Source organism: Rhododendron vialii, chromosome 13a (genome assembly GCF_030253575.1).
Source record: "Rhododendron vialii isolate Sample 1 chromosome 13a, ASM3025357v1".
Classification (NCBI taxonomy): Eukaryota; Viridiplantae; Streptophyta; class Magnoliopsida; order Ericales; family Ericaceae; genus Rhododendron; species Rhododendron vialii.
The window spans coordinates 27,190,684-27,206,688 of NC_080569.1; the positions used below are offsets into that span (position 1 = coordinate 27,190,684).

General features: G+C 38.2%; 2 protein-coding genes across 2 annotated transcripts; both read left to right on the top strand.

The window, feature by feature from the left end:
- The first annotated feature begins 823 nt into the window (after positions 1-823).
- LOC131313425 (phospholipase A1-II 1-like) lies at positions 824-4,741 on the top strand. The gene is made up of 3 exons (XM_058341724.1): positions 824-1,125; positions 3,414-3,569; positions 3,945-4,741. The coding sequence occupies exons 1-3, from the start codon at positions 1,039-1,041 to the stop codon at positions 4,575-4,577; spliced, it is 876 nt and encodes a 291-aa protein (XP_058197707.1). The 5' UTR covers positions 824-1,038; the 3' UTR covers positions 4,578-4,741.
- Positions 4,742-9,041: 4,300 nt separating this feature from the next.
- LOC131313269 (OPA3-like protein) lies at positions 9,042-15,773 on the top strand. The gene is made up of 4 exons (XM_058341489.1): positions 9,042-9,536; positions 12,413-12,547; positions 13,717-13,803; positions 15,328-15,773. Exons 1-4 carry the CDS (start codon positions 9,408-9,410, stop codon positions 15,487-15,489), a joined length of 513 nt encoding a protein of 170 aa, XP_058197472.1. The 5' UTR covers positions 9,042-9,407; the 3' UTR covers positions 15,490-15,773.
- Positions 15,774-16,005: the final 232 nt, after the last annotated feature.

Here is a 16,005-nt window from a genome sequence, read left to right on the forward strand (position 1 = left end):
GTTACAATCCTTCTAGCTTCGCGGGTGCTAGACAACCTTTACAACGAGCAATCTATCCCCAATCACTCTGACTAATTTTGACTCCGGTGGTAGTCACACCTAACCCAACTAGTTTTGACTCCGGTGCTAGTAACACCTAACTCTCAAGTGATTTTCTCTCCAAAATCACTCACAAAAAGATTAACTCTCACAAGAGTATGAATAAGGGTGTACAATCCCTTTTACAACAAGGTTCAAGAAACAACACTCAAGCTAGTCTAGATATTCAAGATGTAAGCATAGAGTTTGATAGAGATTTGCAATTGAAAAGCTCACTGAATTATTTCTCCGGAGATCTCTTTTATTGTCTTCATTCTTCTACTGTATTTATTCTTGGAGAATAAGACTTCAGACATGTGGAAGCTCCACTAGCCGTTAGAATATTGAACTCCAATCCTTTTCTTTTCCAAACGTTTGCATCTTCCATCTTGAGCAACATCAACTACAATCAAGCCTTCAATTTGCCGAAATAATATAAAGCTCCAAGTAGCATTCAATTGTCCTCCTTGATTAATATTTGCTTTCCATAGAAGTCCTCATAGCCAATCACAAATTAGGAGAAAATTTGTCCTTAATCTTCTTCCTTCTAATTTCAATCTTGACTATTAGAGATAGGAGTTTTGATGTAGAGTCTTTCCTTGTGTAACTCAATCAAGTCCTACAAAATAAATATTATTCAAATCAATAGCAAATAATATTAATTGTATTTCTCTTCAATAAAATTTACTTTGTTATCATCAAAATCAATAAAGTTTTCATAGAAATCTTTGGGCTAACAGATACATAATTCACTATGGAGAAAGGGTTCAAGTAACCGGCGACGCCTTCAACTCTGAAAAGGTGTCGAAGAACACAGGAAGTTGCCGGTACGCAAAGAAGGATCTCTTTGCTAAAGTATTTCTAGAGCAAGGCAATCCGTTCAAGTACAGCGTGACCAAATATTTCTATGCGACATCCTCATTCCCTGTTGTTGATCCATAGATCGAGGAGTCCAATTGGATGGGGTACGTAGCGGTGGCCACGGACGAGGGGAAGGCGGCTCTGGGGAGGAGAGATATTTTGGTTGCTTGGAGAGGGACGATCAATGTCACGCTTCGTCCCGGAATGACACCCGAAGTGAGCCCGAACCGACACGACCACGTGGCATTCCACACCAAAGAACAAAATCTAAACGATAAACCATGCACATAACAGAGTAAAACCCCAGCGGAAGACTTAACTTTAACATAAACAATGTGTCAACAATTTTACAAACTTACATAATACATAAGTTGCTGTCTCTTATCCCAACATAAGTAATTAAAACATTAACAGAGTTTCCCACATAATTAAAAACTTGAAATCATAAAGTACTTAACAATCTTAGTCACAAAATGAGTTTAACAAAAATTAGAGTTTGACTCATTACAATCAACTCGACCCAAAAATACCAACACTTGATACTAATCCAAGTGTCTCCAAAATGCCGACCAGTAGTGGACCAACTCTACGACCACCGGTGACCTGGCAATCCAAAAAGAAAAACCAGAGTGTGTGAGATATAGAATACATTCAATAAAATACCACAGAGCCTGAAGGAATATCTCACTTGAATGTAAACCACACAAAACTCAACATAAGTACTCAATCGTATAACCACATGTGTAAATACCAACATACAGTGGCACGTCTGCCACATTCCATGTACCTAAGGTATTGTGTCCTGCACACCACACTCCCATTCACCGTTAATTAGACAGCATGGCCCACGATATGGTGTGACTCACTCCACAATTCTTTAGCGAGTACAATCAACACCCAACAAACATATATCATTAACTAAATCCCAATTAGCATGATATACAATCACCACCATGTAATACTTTATTGAACATAACCATATTAAACACACTCACCTTTGTGTCGACCGAAGTATGCCAAACTAAGGTTTCGGCACCTCCCGAATGACCGGCTCTTTACCTAGCCACAAGTTAACTCATATTAGTTACTAATTCAATGAATACTTGGCATAATGTTATAAAGCTAATAAGAAGCTAAACAATGTCTAACGGATACAAATATGTCCAAGTCCATATCTAAAAGTATCTCACGATAAGTGTGAAACTCAAACACTTCCCAATTCTCCAAAAAGACAACATATTCCACAACCAATCTGTCTTAGAATGATCATAACATTTAATAGGTTTAGAACTAGTTCATGAGACCACCACCATTAGAAAGTACACTTCGTACATGAATTTTGATATAAAGTTTGCCCAACATAGTGTCCGGACGACAAAGTTATGCTTGTCCGAAGTTATTCACACAACTGTCCAAGATTACAGATTTTGCACGTCCACCAACTTCAAACCAAAAACTGATTTAACCTAAAACAAAACAAGCCACAAACCCTACATATTCAGAAAGGCATACGAGTCTAGTTTCCAAATCAAAAATTGGTGCGCAAACTCGATACCCGAACTAAAAGATATGACTGTTTTTTCCAAGACATGTCGGAGCCACAAATACAAAATCCAGCAGGATCACACCAACTTGTAAATTCCGCCAAACTTAGAATATGCATCTAATAAACCCCAAATTTGGTACACACCATTATCACTCATCAAAGTTCATTCCTGATTTTTCCTTGATTTTTCACAACAAAGGAACCTAGTCAAAATCACCCCCGAACTCAGAAATTCTGAGCAGAGCAACACAATTTCAGGCAGAACAGTTTGTGTTCGAAAATTCATAAAAAATCGAATACTTAATACTTTTTAGTAATTCCAAAGCCAAAACATCATCAATTTATCAATCTTTCAAACCCAAAAGGACCCATAATCAAGAGAATCATTTATCCATAAAAAAATTGATGAAAGACGCAGCTCTGTAAGCTGTCTGCTCAAAAACAGGAATTCTACCACAGTTTGGTTTATGATTTTTATCTTTTTTCATATTTCTCAGAAAATTCTGAAAATTTAACACAATATAATAGACACACTATTAAACCCTTAGTAAAAATACCAAAAATTAACAAGTTTTCTAGATACATTGAATAATTTCGTGAAGAACAAACTAGGGTTTTTCTTCTCTTTCTCTTCTCCGCTTTTTCTTCTCCTCTTTCCAACCGTCTCGTCTCTCTCTCTCTCTCTCTCTCTCTATACACGTACACGTAAGAGAGAAGAATGGGGAGAAATATCTCCTCAGGATACTTGTAAACCTATATAAAGATTATCATGTGCAAGCGAGACCTATTGTTAACTTATGTTCTAATAGCAAATCACCTATAAGACCCTCGCAAGTTCTATTGTTTACGGTTTTTAACCCCCAAAACATATAATTCAATTAAAAGTAATTGAAATACCGAAATATCCGGAGCGGGTATTACAATCAAGCTCTTGGAATGGATAGATGACGCACAAGTTAATTTGGGATCTGCTTCAGAAATACTTGGGAAGGAACATGATCCAAAGGTGCATGAGGGGTTTTACTCCATCTACACTACTGATAATCCAAGTTCACCATTCAATGATAAGAGCACCAGAGACCAAGTAATATAATATAAATTTTTATGCAAAGTTTGAAATAGAGGTGATAAATGGGCGGATTTGAACGGATTAAAACGGGTTGTGGGTTGAATATGGGCGGGGTAAATACGGGTCAAGAGTAGGTGGGTTGAAATTGGTTGGGTTGAACATGAGTTAAGCCATACCCAAACCCGCCCTGCCCCTTTCGATCTTCTCTCCCCTTTTTGCATCTTGATTTTCTCAATTTTGAACACATGATCAACATAATAGTTTCAGGAAATTGATCTTTGTGTATAACTTTATGTTTCAATACCATTTTCCAGTACTTCGAGATCGAATAAAATTTTGAAACAAAAGTTCCATCATGATAAAAAAATGGCCTTGGGAATGTCCTTTCAGGTTAACGATGAGATCAAGAGGCTTGTGGAAGAATACAAGGACGAAGACATCAGCATAACTGTAGCTGGCCACAGTTTGGGAGCAGCACTTGCAACCCTAAACGCAGTTGACATAGTTGCCAATGGAGTGAACAAATATCAAGGTCAACCAAACAAGGCCTTTCCAGTAACAGCCTTCGTGCTTGCAAGCCCCAGGGTTGGAGATTCTGGCTTCAAAAAGGTGTTTGATGGACTCGATCGTCTCCGGATCCTACGCGTTCGCAATGCCAGAGATAGTGTTCCAGATTTACCTCTTACTTTACCTCCTTTGTTTGATTACGCGGAAGTAGGCGAAGAATTGAAAATTGACACGACGAAATCCGAGTATTTGAGAATTCACTGGGTTAGAGGGAGTCCAACTCTGCATAATTTGGAGGCGTATTTGCATGGAGTCGCGGGAACACAAGGCTCGGAAGGAGGATTTCACTTGGAAGTTGATCGCTCTTACGCTCTTGTTAACAAGTCGTTGGATGGTTTGAAAGACGAATATGGCATACCCGTATCATGGTGGCAAGTGCAGAACAAGGGAATGGTTCATGATGCAGATGGGTCTTGGGAGTTGAAGGATCGCGAGGAAGATGACGACGATTTCTAAACATTATTACGGTCGAGTTGAATTTCCTAAATAATTAGATGCACTAATTATTATAAATAAGTTGAAGAAACTTGTTTTATGTGTTAATAAGCCTTCTTGGAGACGGTTAGGTACACCAAGAAGAAGTCACCTTCAGTTTTTATGTGTTAATAATTGTTAGTATAAACAAGTTCAAGAAACTTCTTGTTGTTTTTTTTAAAGTTTTATAAGTTCAATAAACAAGTTAATTAATTAGCTGTATCTTAATACATTGTTATAACCTTGTCGAAATTGTGATGTGCGTAGCATACTTGTTGAATACCAATGTGGAAGGCAGTTATTAATAATCGAAAAACGTGGGAATGAGAATGCGCAACCTCTCATGTTTTGGTCAATTATCCATTTTTTATGGGATGATTGGGAGACGCAGCCAAGCGAGGTGTATGTGGCAGCGGTGCCGAGCAGCCGATTCGATTGTTCATTTCGGTATGAACGGCTCGGATCTAATTCGAGTACATAAAAATCTTAACCGTCCGTTGCTCAGATTAAAATCCGAGCCGTTGACAGCTGAGATAAACAGCGGATTGGTTGTTCGGCACCGCTACCAACTACTCCCGCTTGACAACATCCCCATAAAGTGAGACCTATTGTATGATTAGTAAAACTTTTATAAAGTCATTTTGTAAACATGGATGTGTAGATCATCAATGTAAAAGACATGGATAAAATTTTTGTCCAATTACTCTAATTAGAAGCAATGGACGGCATGTTTGGTTCAATTTGGATGTAAGCACCTCATTTGAAATGTATTGTCTAAGTTTGGTGCTGTACAGTGAGGTGCATAGCATATCACCTCCGAGCCGTTGGATATACATGTAAATCCTGCCTTTTCTTTTCTTTTTTAAAAAAAAGAAAGTAATAGTTTAGTCACGTGGTCTGAATAGAAACCCGACACGCTGTATGAGTTACGTAACGTTGAGGTTTTATTTTAAAAATCTGACACCGCCACGATGACCCTTAAATTATTATTAGCTTGTGTTGAATTTTTGGGATTTTTCGGAGACTGAAATCTGAATGCGCACGGACCGAAATCGCGACGAACCCGAACCGACACACCACACTACGTGTCACGGAGTAGTTCCACAGAATTACAGGTGTTTTTTTTTTTTCACCTGTTTTAGCCTTTCCACCGATATATATATATATATATATATATATATATATATATATATATATATATATAGAGAGAGAGAGAGAGAGAGAGAGAGAGAGAGAGAGAGAGAGAGAGAGAGAGAGAGAGAGAGAGAGAGAGAGAGAGAGAGAGAGTTCTTTTCAGGTCCGGACGCCTTACGATCTGGACCGTCCGGAGCTTGCATTTTCTGATTGAATTTCGATGATTCGAGCCGCTCAAAGTGATTAGAACGTGATTTTAAGGGTACCTGCGAGAAATCAGCAAAAAAAATTATCGGGAAGGGCTTGATCTGAACAGTTTTTTATTGAACGGTTCAGTAAAAAACTGTTCGGATCAAGCCCTTCCCGATCATTTTTTTTACTGATTTCTTGCGGATACCCTTAAAATCACGTTCTGAACACATTGAGTGACTCGGATCATCATAAATCGATCAGGAAAAGGAAAAATCTGGACCATAAGAAAATCCAGGCGAGTGGACCTGAAAATTACTATATATATATATATATATATATAGGTTTTATTAAATTAGAAGATAAAACAAAATAAAAAGAGACTAATAGGAGAGAGAGAGACTCCTACCTGTTCCTTTGTATCGAGATTCACTGCTTCTGTTCCGTTCGTTTCCGTTCATTTCAACAGAGGATTTTTACAACTCCTTTTGGTAATCTTCTCACCAATTAATCTATTTTATAGTTAGTCATAAGAGATATGTATACTGTTTATAATAAAGGAAGTTGATTTAGGGCAAAAATTACTTACAACTCTCTTTCATCGCACTAGTTATATCTGAACCTTTCTGTAATTTCTTCACTAGTGGAACCCCTTCCGGCAAAGAGTTTTGTCTCGGAACTCGCCACTGTAAATTGATTTAAGTAAAATTATTCGTTGACTGTATAAGCCTCCATTTAAGAGATTGACTTTGCTAAATTCCAACGTATATATCTACCCTAGCAATTGTAGGAATTCTATTCCAATTTGTGTATGTTTTTTACCCATAGCTTCAGAAGAGACAATAGGTTAGTATATAGTATTGTCATTTTAGAACTATAAAAACAGTCCATAAGCCAATTTGATGGCCCGATTTGGAAATTAGTTTATCCCATTAAGTTCAACTGTAACAAATAGTAATTGTGGTAAATTTTGTATAGGTATCAGTGCCTTGAGCTAGTTCGGTGCCACGTCAAGTTAGACGCATCTTTTTTGGTGTGTTACGTATACCTTGGTTACATGTATTTTCCTGAATTTTGGGATAAAATGCCATTGCTTGTTTTCGCTGAAAAGTGTGGAATTCGATCCACGTACTTGGTTTAATTGGTGACATTGAATAAAATACATATGATGGCCTGTTTATTAAATCTTTTGTGTTACAGTAAATCTAGACCGTGGCAATATGTTTTGGGAGCTTGAATTTCACTTCTTGTTAGTACATGCTTGTGATAATATGAATCATTCAAACGATGTCTCGAGCGCTAGGGGACATGTAAAGAAACTAGTGGCATGAAATAATAAGGTATGAGATGCAGCCAGGCATCACCGGGTAACGATATCTTACCACTCTTCAATGGGGTCACTCCCCAACCGACTGGCAAAAATACCGTTAAATGTTATTATCGCTCGAATGTGCAAAAATGAAAGGGAAGAAGAAAATGGTCCATCTTTGGAGAATTGAATTTATGGATCAAAATGCATGTTATTGAAAAATTTGATGAGAATACTTGAAATATTGTTTGGTTCTTGAACTGTTTTATTAAGTAAGGTATTTTCATGGTCAAACTTGTAATTTTGGTATACGTTTCTCACCAGAGCTTCGGCTTATGAAAACCTTTTCTAATTTTTCAAGTTATTGTAGATAGCAAGCTGAGGGCTGGATGCATTGTTTGGTTAGCTATTGTAAATAGCATGTCTATAGAAAGGATCAAGAGTGTTGTGTAGTTTTGAGACAAGTGGTATTGTAAATTATGCTTAGCTATGTTGTATAGACACTTTGGAGTTGTATGAATAGTCGCTTCTGTTGTTTCCCTTTATATGTTATTTAGTATGCTCTGAATGGTAAAAGTATTGGAGGTCTTGGTGATTCCGTCACCGGCTGGTCACATGACCCGTATTGGTGTTGGGACGTGACAATACATTTGAAGGCTTGGATCTCATCTTGGCAACCAATGATCGGGAGTCGTTCATTGCCGAGATGAGATTCGAGCCGTCGGATGCCTGATCTGACGACTCGGAGGTGCGCAGTACGGTGCTGCGTACACCACTGCACAGCACCATCCCCCAATTCCAAAGTTTGATATCAGACCACCTGGTAATGTGATGAGAGCTGCTATGTGTACAGTTGCTAAGGGTTAGATAGTGCGTACAACGCAGTTTTGTACCTATTTTGAGTCTCACAAGGACAATCGAATCGTTCATTTTGTTGAAAAATACTTTGCTTAAGGTTTCTTAAAAAAATCAACTCCATTCATTATCGGTTAGAACGTTTACAAAACATCTAACTTTGTTTTAGAATTCAGGCCAAATTTTGAAGCAAAGTTGGATGTTTTCTAAACTCCGTTACCGATAACGGATGAAACTGATTTTTTTCAGGGACCTTAAACAAAATATTTTGAATTAAATGAGCAGTTTCGATTATTTTTGTGAGACCCAAAACGGATACAAAACTGTGCTATACACGCTGTTTGTATCCATCTTGCTATACTCATATAGTTTCTGTAATGTGATCAAGTAGATTTTCACAAACCTTTATATATGGAGCTAAAGTAAACAATTCGATTTATCATTACCCAAAAGCTATAGGTATCAATCATGTACCGACCGGAATGCGGGGCTTACCTCGGAATCTTCCATGAATGATCCAAAATGTTCATTATCAAGGGATTATTGCAAGTGCATGATCTAATGTTTCACTTTTTCATTTTGAATCCAGCTAACCTATATGCTCTTCCTAGAAGAACCAAATCTGTAACACAGAGAAATTAGATTGGCATCATAACCCAGTTAATAAATAAATAAAAAAACTAATACTTCTATTGTTTAAAAAAAACACGTAAATATAAATATATCTTCATAAAAAACAAATTTTTTGTACAAATTAGTAGTAACAATAGTTTTCATAGAAATGTATAATACTGTACTATTATTTAAGACTTTTCTCTTTGTGTCGAGTGATTTTGGCACTTCTTTTTTTTTTTTTTTTGTATTTTTATTAGGTGGCGGAGAATAAGAGATGGAAAAAAAAAATGGAATGCAATTGGAGAAAAAGGGAGTGAAAATCAGTTCCCATTAATCATTTCGTTTTCATTTTTCACCAAATCCCATTTGTCATCCAACGCAACCCTCAAAAGGGCCTGCTAGTTCCAAGTTCCAAACTTCCAGCCCTCCATAACCAGAAGAAGGCGAGGGATTGGTCCATGAATTGAATTGATCCGATTCAATCAGCCTCGTCAACATTCACACATGACATGGATAAATAAATACTACTAATTCATAAAAGTGCTTTCTGCCCTTCTTCCTCTTCTTCTTCCCCACGAAAAGCAGCCTCTAAACCAGTCAAACGACCATCACCTATATGATAGAGATCGAACAATCTCCTGTACAAAGTTCAAGAATTCAAATAAGCCAGATCAGAAATAAACGCTAGGTAGAGAATTAGAGTAAGAGTGATGGTCCTCCCTTTCTTGAAGCTTGGCACACTTGTATTGAAGACTCTAAGCAAACCCATTGCCGGTCGACTCAAGAAAGAGGCTGGCTTGCACCCCAAGTTCCGCCAGTTGATCGTCAGCATGGCTCAGGTATATCTCTCTCTCTCTGTCTCTCACTCTAAATCTCTCTCTCTATTTGGGTATATGAAATGAAATGAAGATTAACCGTTGCTATGAGATTTGAATTTGGGACCTCTGTACGTAATTTTGTAACTGATTTATCAAGTATGTGCTATGGTACCATTGTTGATACCTAGGGTTATGTATGTAGGGTTTTGGGGCCTTGTTGAGGAATCTGAAAAATGTTGTCTTTTCTAATGGGACCGTAAACGAGAAGAAGGATTAGTTAGAATGGTTCTGGTCTTGGATTTGTACCAACTGTTCTCATGTGTCTGGGCTAGCTTACATGCCCCTCAACTAATCCTGGGAACCAATCCCACTGTTCACTCGCGGAGGCCCCAATTTCAAGCCAAAGCAAAGCTCTGTATGGGTTGGCCCCAAAGAAGTTGATAACACCTGAGAGGTTTCGAAAATGTTGAAATTCTTGCGGTGGAAATTAAAAATGAAGCGTTAAGATCGAATGATTCTGGTCTCTGATTTGTATTTTAGTTTTGGGATATTGGAATCCATGACATTTTCTTTCTCCTTCACAAGCCCCTCTACAAATTCATGATCCAGCATAGGCTATATAGCCTGAAGGGTTTGCTTGTCAATCTGTCCAATTGATAGTTCCATTCTGATTGACATTGCTTTTAATCGTGAGAAGTGTTCTAATTGAGAGTGTGGAATTAGATGTAGAAGATTTTATTACAGATTAACTGGTATGAGGTAAATGTTTGGCGATAGAGGAATGAATCTTTTGTCAAATTTTGGGCAAATGCTGCAAGTTGAAGGCTTTGATCAATTTGAATCAGAGCTTTTCAACTTTTCCCTGAAGTTGGAATTCTTTAATTCACTGTGCACATTGGGTGATATGTTGCATATAAGCCTTTCATTCTTTCAGTTCGACAAACTCTTGCATGTAAGTTAAGTAAGGCACTGGGGGTTCTAGGACCCCCAGTGAGCAAAGCTGCAGTTTTTGGAGATAAGGTGCCGCTTGGTTCACCATTTTGAGAGTAACTTTTACTTTCGACACAGTTTTCAATAAATTTCTCTCTCTATCTCTCTCCATTCATTACCACTCAACTCTCAAAAATAACTTTCTAAAACCTCAACCAAACAAAGTGATCTTTGGCCCTCAGGTACCAAGTTAAGTAAGGCACTGGGGGTTCTAGGACCCCCAGTGAACAAAGCTGCAGTTTTTGGAGATAAGATCTTTGGCTCTCAGGTACCAACAAGATGGAGGCCATGGCCATTTTTGGCCTGCCACTGTGTAGCTGTAGCACTTAAGGAGAGTTTAGCAGCCTATGGATGAAAGAAGGTAAGGGGTTGGGTTTGGAGGGCATGAACGGGCCGGAGAGAGTTACTTTCCTTTCTTTGGTTCGAAGGTAGATTCAAGGAAAGGGAAAGAAAACAGGAGGATGCACCCATCCTTGTGAAGTCACCTTTTCACTTCACCTCAAAAGTGGCCTGTAGAGGGAAGGAAATGGCTTCCCCTCGGGAAGTTGCAAAAGTTCCCCTCAAATGGAGAGACTAGTTAAACAATATCATACTGATTTCCTTCAATTTTCTTTTTTGTTCTTCCTTTTTCAGTCCAATCAAACAAAAAGAAGGAACCTCCCAACCCTTAAATGGAATCCAGTTCCCTTCGCTCCTATTCTCCATTGAGTCCGTACTTCCTACCAATCATGGCATGAAAGATTTTTCTTTTAGAGTCTTGCACACTAGCAAGACTCTAAAAAAACGTCCTTGTAGCTCCTCGGTTCTTGGAGGTTTAGGGGGGCCACTATTTTAGTGGTATTCTGAGAGTAGCCACTTTGTGCATATATTGCCAAAGGTTAGGTCTGTCTCCAATCATCCCCCGCCCATACCCCCAATGATTGGGGACTAGATGGGTTATGTTATGTTGTTGTTGTTGTTGTAGTCTTGCACACTAGCATCCATAACGGAGTGGTGTAGAAGCCTAGCATTGGGATACACCTGGTGGTTTTGAAACATTGCCTAGACTCCTTGGACTTGAGAGAGACCGGCACCGCTGAGAACAATGGAGACAATGAAGTAATCATGCAAGTCAAAAGTATTTTATTCGGTTGTTGGTTCAGTCTAAGAACCTAACCCACCATTTATGCTCGTTATGGTATAGTATAATTTTTCTTTTTGGATAAGTATGGTATAGTATAATTCTACTATCCAATATCCACATATGATTTGATTGACACATTGACATGGCAGGAATTATTGAGAACTCTTTGGTGGGAGATGTTTTTGGTGCTCCTGGGTCAAGGCCACATGGTACCCCACACCCTTAATTATCCCGCAAAAAAGTAGGGCCCACAACTAATTGGATGGGCCTCACATGAATGTGTCATTGTTGAGGATGTTGGGGCGCCACATGGCCTTGCCTCGAGACTAATGAACAGTTACTCATTTGGTGGACTCTTTTCAAGGACCGTAGGAGTGGATTCTCTTAAAGTACACGCAGGATCTTTTTTTAGGTGTTTAATTGGACATTGAAGAAGCATATTTATGATTCAAATTTACCAATGTATTAGGCGTGGAACTCCGAGGCACCTTGTAAATCAGGAGTTGAATTCTTATTCCTGGTGTTCTTCACTGCCTAAGTTTCCTTTAGCTTTTCTTCCTGTCATTCCTGTGATCATGATGTACCAAAATGTTAGTTTTAACTACTTAGTTATGTAGTTTTTGAACTGTTCTCAGACATGCATTCCATATTTCAAACAATTGTTGAAGAGCCACTTTTAGCATAGTGGCCGGATTATTTGGTACTGCAGTTTCTGTGTTTGTACAATACGTGTAATTGTGTAACTTTAAGATTGTGTTGCTCTTTACTTTGGTTTTGGTACCAGGCAAACCATAGGCTCACAACAACAATGCAAAGACGCATCTATGGCCATGCTACTGACGTTGAGATCCGCCCCCTTAATGAGGAGAAAGCTGTCCAAGCTGCTGTGGACCTTATCGGGGAACTCTTCGTCTTCTCGGTAATTTTCTTCCACAAGCTACTCATTTTGTTTAGAGTTCTGGATTTTTAAGTAATTATGAACAATATATCATCAAATATATTGAAGGTAAGTTAGGTAACTACTGATAGGAAATTAGACATGTGGAAACATATTCTGTAGAAGGTTGAAACAAGGTAGAAAACTCCTTATAGTTGTGAATTACCATGCTATGTGGGATTTCTTCATCAGTTTTCCTAACCCTACTGGTAATATTTTTTTCAATTATTCAGACTTTTCTCTGAAATTTCTGTTGAAGGCATAACTCTTGGTGAAGTATTTATTGCTCCATATCTTCTGGAAAATCCCATTATATTGATCGTATATTTCAGTTTCGTGAATATTTACTTTGTGATAACCAATATGTTTTGCCATGGCATCCTGAATTCCTTGTCCCTTGGGCAAATGCTTCTGATTCTTGCGTTTTCGAGTCTGCTCCAATGCCTGATAAGACCAATAATGTTTTCTGGGATATCTCCTTCTTTCTACTGCGCAATATGTTTATGCCTTTCCTTTGAAAATTAGAGTGAGGCTGGGCAACTGTTGTGGCTTATTACATTTTGCAATTTCTTGTAAGACTGTAGATTCCAACAACTGTTGCAATGTCTTGCTAGGTACCACATACGGGTGTAATGTATTGCATTACTGCATAGTCTTGCACCTTATTTCTTGAGAGAACTGAAAGAGTAACGAGGTTCCATTTCTTTCCCTTACCTGTATAAAGGGCTTCCCTTTTCAAGGGATTCTAGAGCTATTTACTTAATATTGGTGATCTGGAGGAATGACTTTGGGCAAAGAGCAACTTAGAAATCATTAGCATCAGTCTCAGGAGTCAGTACAGAAAGAAGAGACGTCAAGAGTGATTGCAAAGTATTCCTTGTTATTAGGGTAGTCAGTACTAAAAGGACTGGCTTCAGTAGATTGGTCATCTCTGGATGGTGTGGTGCCTATGTGAAGCAGAACCTCCTACCCTGCTTGCATGCATTGCATCTGACCCAAGATGGATGAATTTTCCCTAGTCTGATATTTGTATTCTCCACATGACAAACGGTGCTTGCGTTTTTTAATTTTCCAGTTCAACGTCAAAAGCCAACGAATTTAATGCATTATCTACCAGTACTTTGTACTTACAGGAGTAAATATATCTACAGGTTGCAGGAGTTGCTCTTATTTTCGAGGTGCAAAGAAGTTCCAGATCAGAAGCTAAAAAGGAGGAACTACGAAAGCAAGAAATGGAGGTACTACTATACCAATATCTCTTTTTTTAACAGTAATAATCTCGCGTTCCTTTTATTGCTAGGGCCAACCCATATCCGTGTTGAGGTTGCCTTCTTTTATTTGGTTAGCACTTGTTCTATCATTACCTATTTGTTTCAAGTAGGATGTACTTTTTCTCTGGAATATTTTGGTTTCAGAGATGTGTCTCTATATTCCAGATCATGTACGGAATTGTTAGTCTACTTATCAAAGTTAATTGAGTAGTCTCCACAGAGCTTCCTCATCTTGGTATCAGGCCAAGCAAAATTTTTGGTTCTTGCTTTCTTATCGTAATATCATTTTAATTAGCAGCGACAGTTTTGTTTTGTCTTGGTTTTATTGCGCTTGATTTACTGCGAACTCTTTCTATAACAAAGATGTACCAGAACAAAACTTGATCCATTAGTTCAATCAAATAAGGATTGACCATTGACGGGTGAGATTACATTATCTACCAAGTAGGCAGCACAGTAATGTTGGACAGTTGTTTCTTTGATATTTTTCGTGCACTCCTATACATAACGTCAATTTGTGTTAACTCCTTCAGAGTTTAGAAGTTATCAACTTAGTATAACGCTACACATTCTTGTGGTCTTTAAATAACTAATCGATTATTACTGCTCAGTGCTCGTGGCAAGAACTTTATATACTCCCTCTGTCCCATAATGTTTGGGACGGAGGTAGTATTTTTCAGCAACAAAGAGCTTAAGGTTGCATTCAATCAAGGGTTCTCTAATGAAGGGACCATACAAATACATACAGGTGTTGCCTGTAGGAGCTGGAGTGATTGACCTAGGTAAGATGGGGTTAGATTAGAGTCATCAGGATTAATGTTGGGCGACTCCCGTAACTGCTTTTATATGTAGTTCATCTATACAAGGTGAATATCTTTAACTCTCAATTTTGGAAAACCTAATTCCAGGCTGTACTCCATGGTTATTCTAAACCTTATATTCCAAATTCTTGCGTTGAAAAGCCACCTAATTGTTTCTCCTATCCATCCTTTCTCCTCTTGTAAGCTATCAATGGACGTCCATATGGAGGTGCATTTCTTTAGGTATTTGTTTAAGCAAATGTCTTTCAACGTTAGAATTTTTTTATCAGATGCATGTTATCTTCAACTTGAGGAAATTGGTCAATGCAGCCGACCCCCAAGTAATTGGTACAAAGCCATGTTGAGTTGGTTCAAGAGCCTCGGGTGTCAATGTTGTTTGGTTGTGCGTAGAAGTTAAAGACATCATACTTGCAAGTTCTGTCTCACTATGGGTCTCTTGTCCGGTAATGTTAACAGAGAAGTCTGAAAGTAGGACACATGCATGTTTTCCGCAACTTGATTGTCCAAGAGAATTGTTGGTAAGCCGGTTTTGTTACGAATATGAAATGAAGCAGTCTCATTATAAATAGTTGCGCATATCTGAATCCATTGTCCTCTCTTAATATGTCATGCTTCTTACAATGATTTCTACCATGTGCTTGTTGAAATCCTGATGTTCATGGTTGCATAGGGTTTGAGGCTAAGAGATGAACAGCTAGCGGGAGAGGTAGAGTGTCTTAAGCAAAAACTTGAAGAAATCGAACAACTTGCTAGGGCACGAGGACTCGCTGGTGTTTTCAACTTCAGACAGGCTCCTGCTGAAGATTCGAAGTCCGGGAAAAAGCTAGCTTGACGTGATCACAAGATTTTAACTGCAAATAATGCATTTGCTGTTGTTTGTGGCAAAAGTAATAAATTCATTCCTGTTGATCTTATGAGGCTCTCAACAAAATAGCTCTTTCTTCTGTCTCATTGTTTGACTCATTGTTGTCCTTTGCCCATTTTGGCCTCAACAGGTCCATTTTTGCAAATTGAATGAAGAATGCAGAAATTTGGCATTTAGGAGAGAAAACTACTTTTTGATTGTTTTTGCTTTCGTAAAAATGCATGAATGAAAAGATGTGTGTTTCTTCGATAGTTTTCTTCTCACATTTCTTTTTTTCTATCATTGGCGGTAAGTTCATAACAATTACATCAACATGGATTTGTTGTGTTTTTGAAATAATGATAAAATCCAACAATATTAAGGCTTTGTTTGGAACCTATGGAAAAAGAAAGAAAGGAAAGGAAGGAAAATTAATAATTTTTCTCTCCCCTTGTTTGGTCTAGAAAGAAAGTGAGGAAAAATAAGAAAATCAAGTTTTGAGCA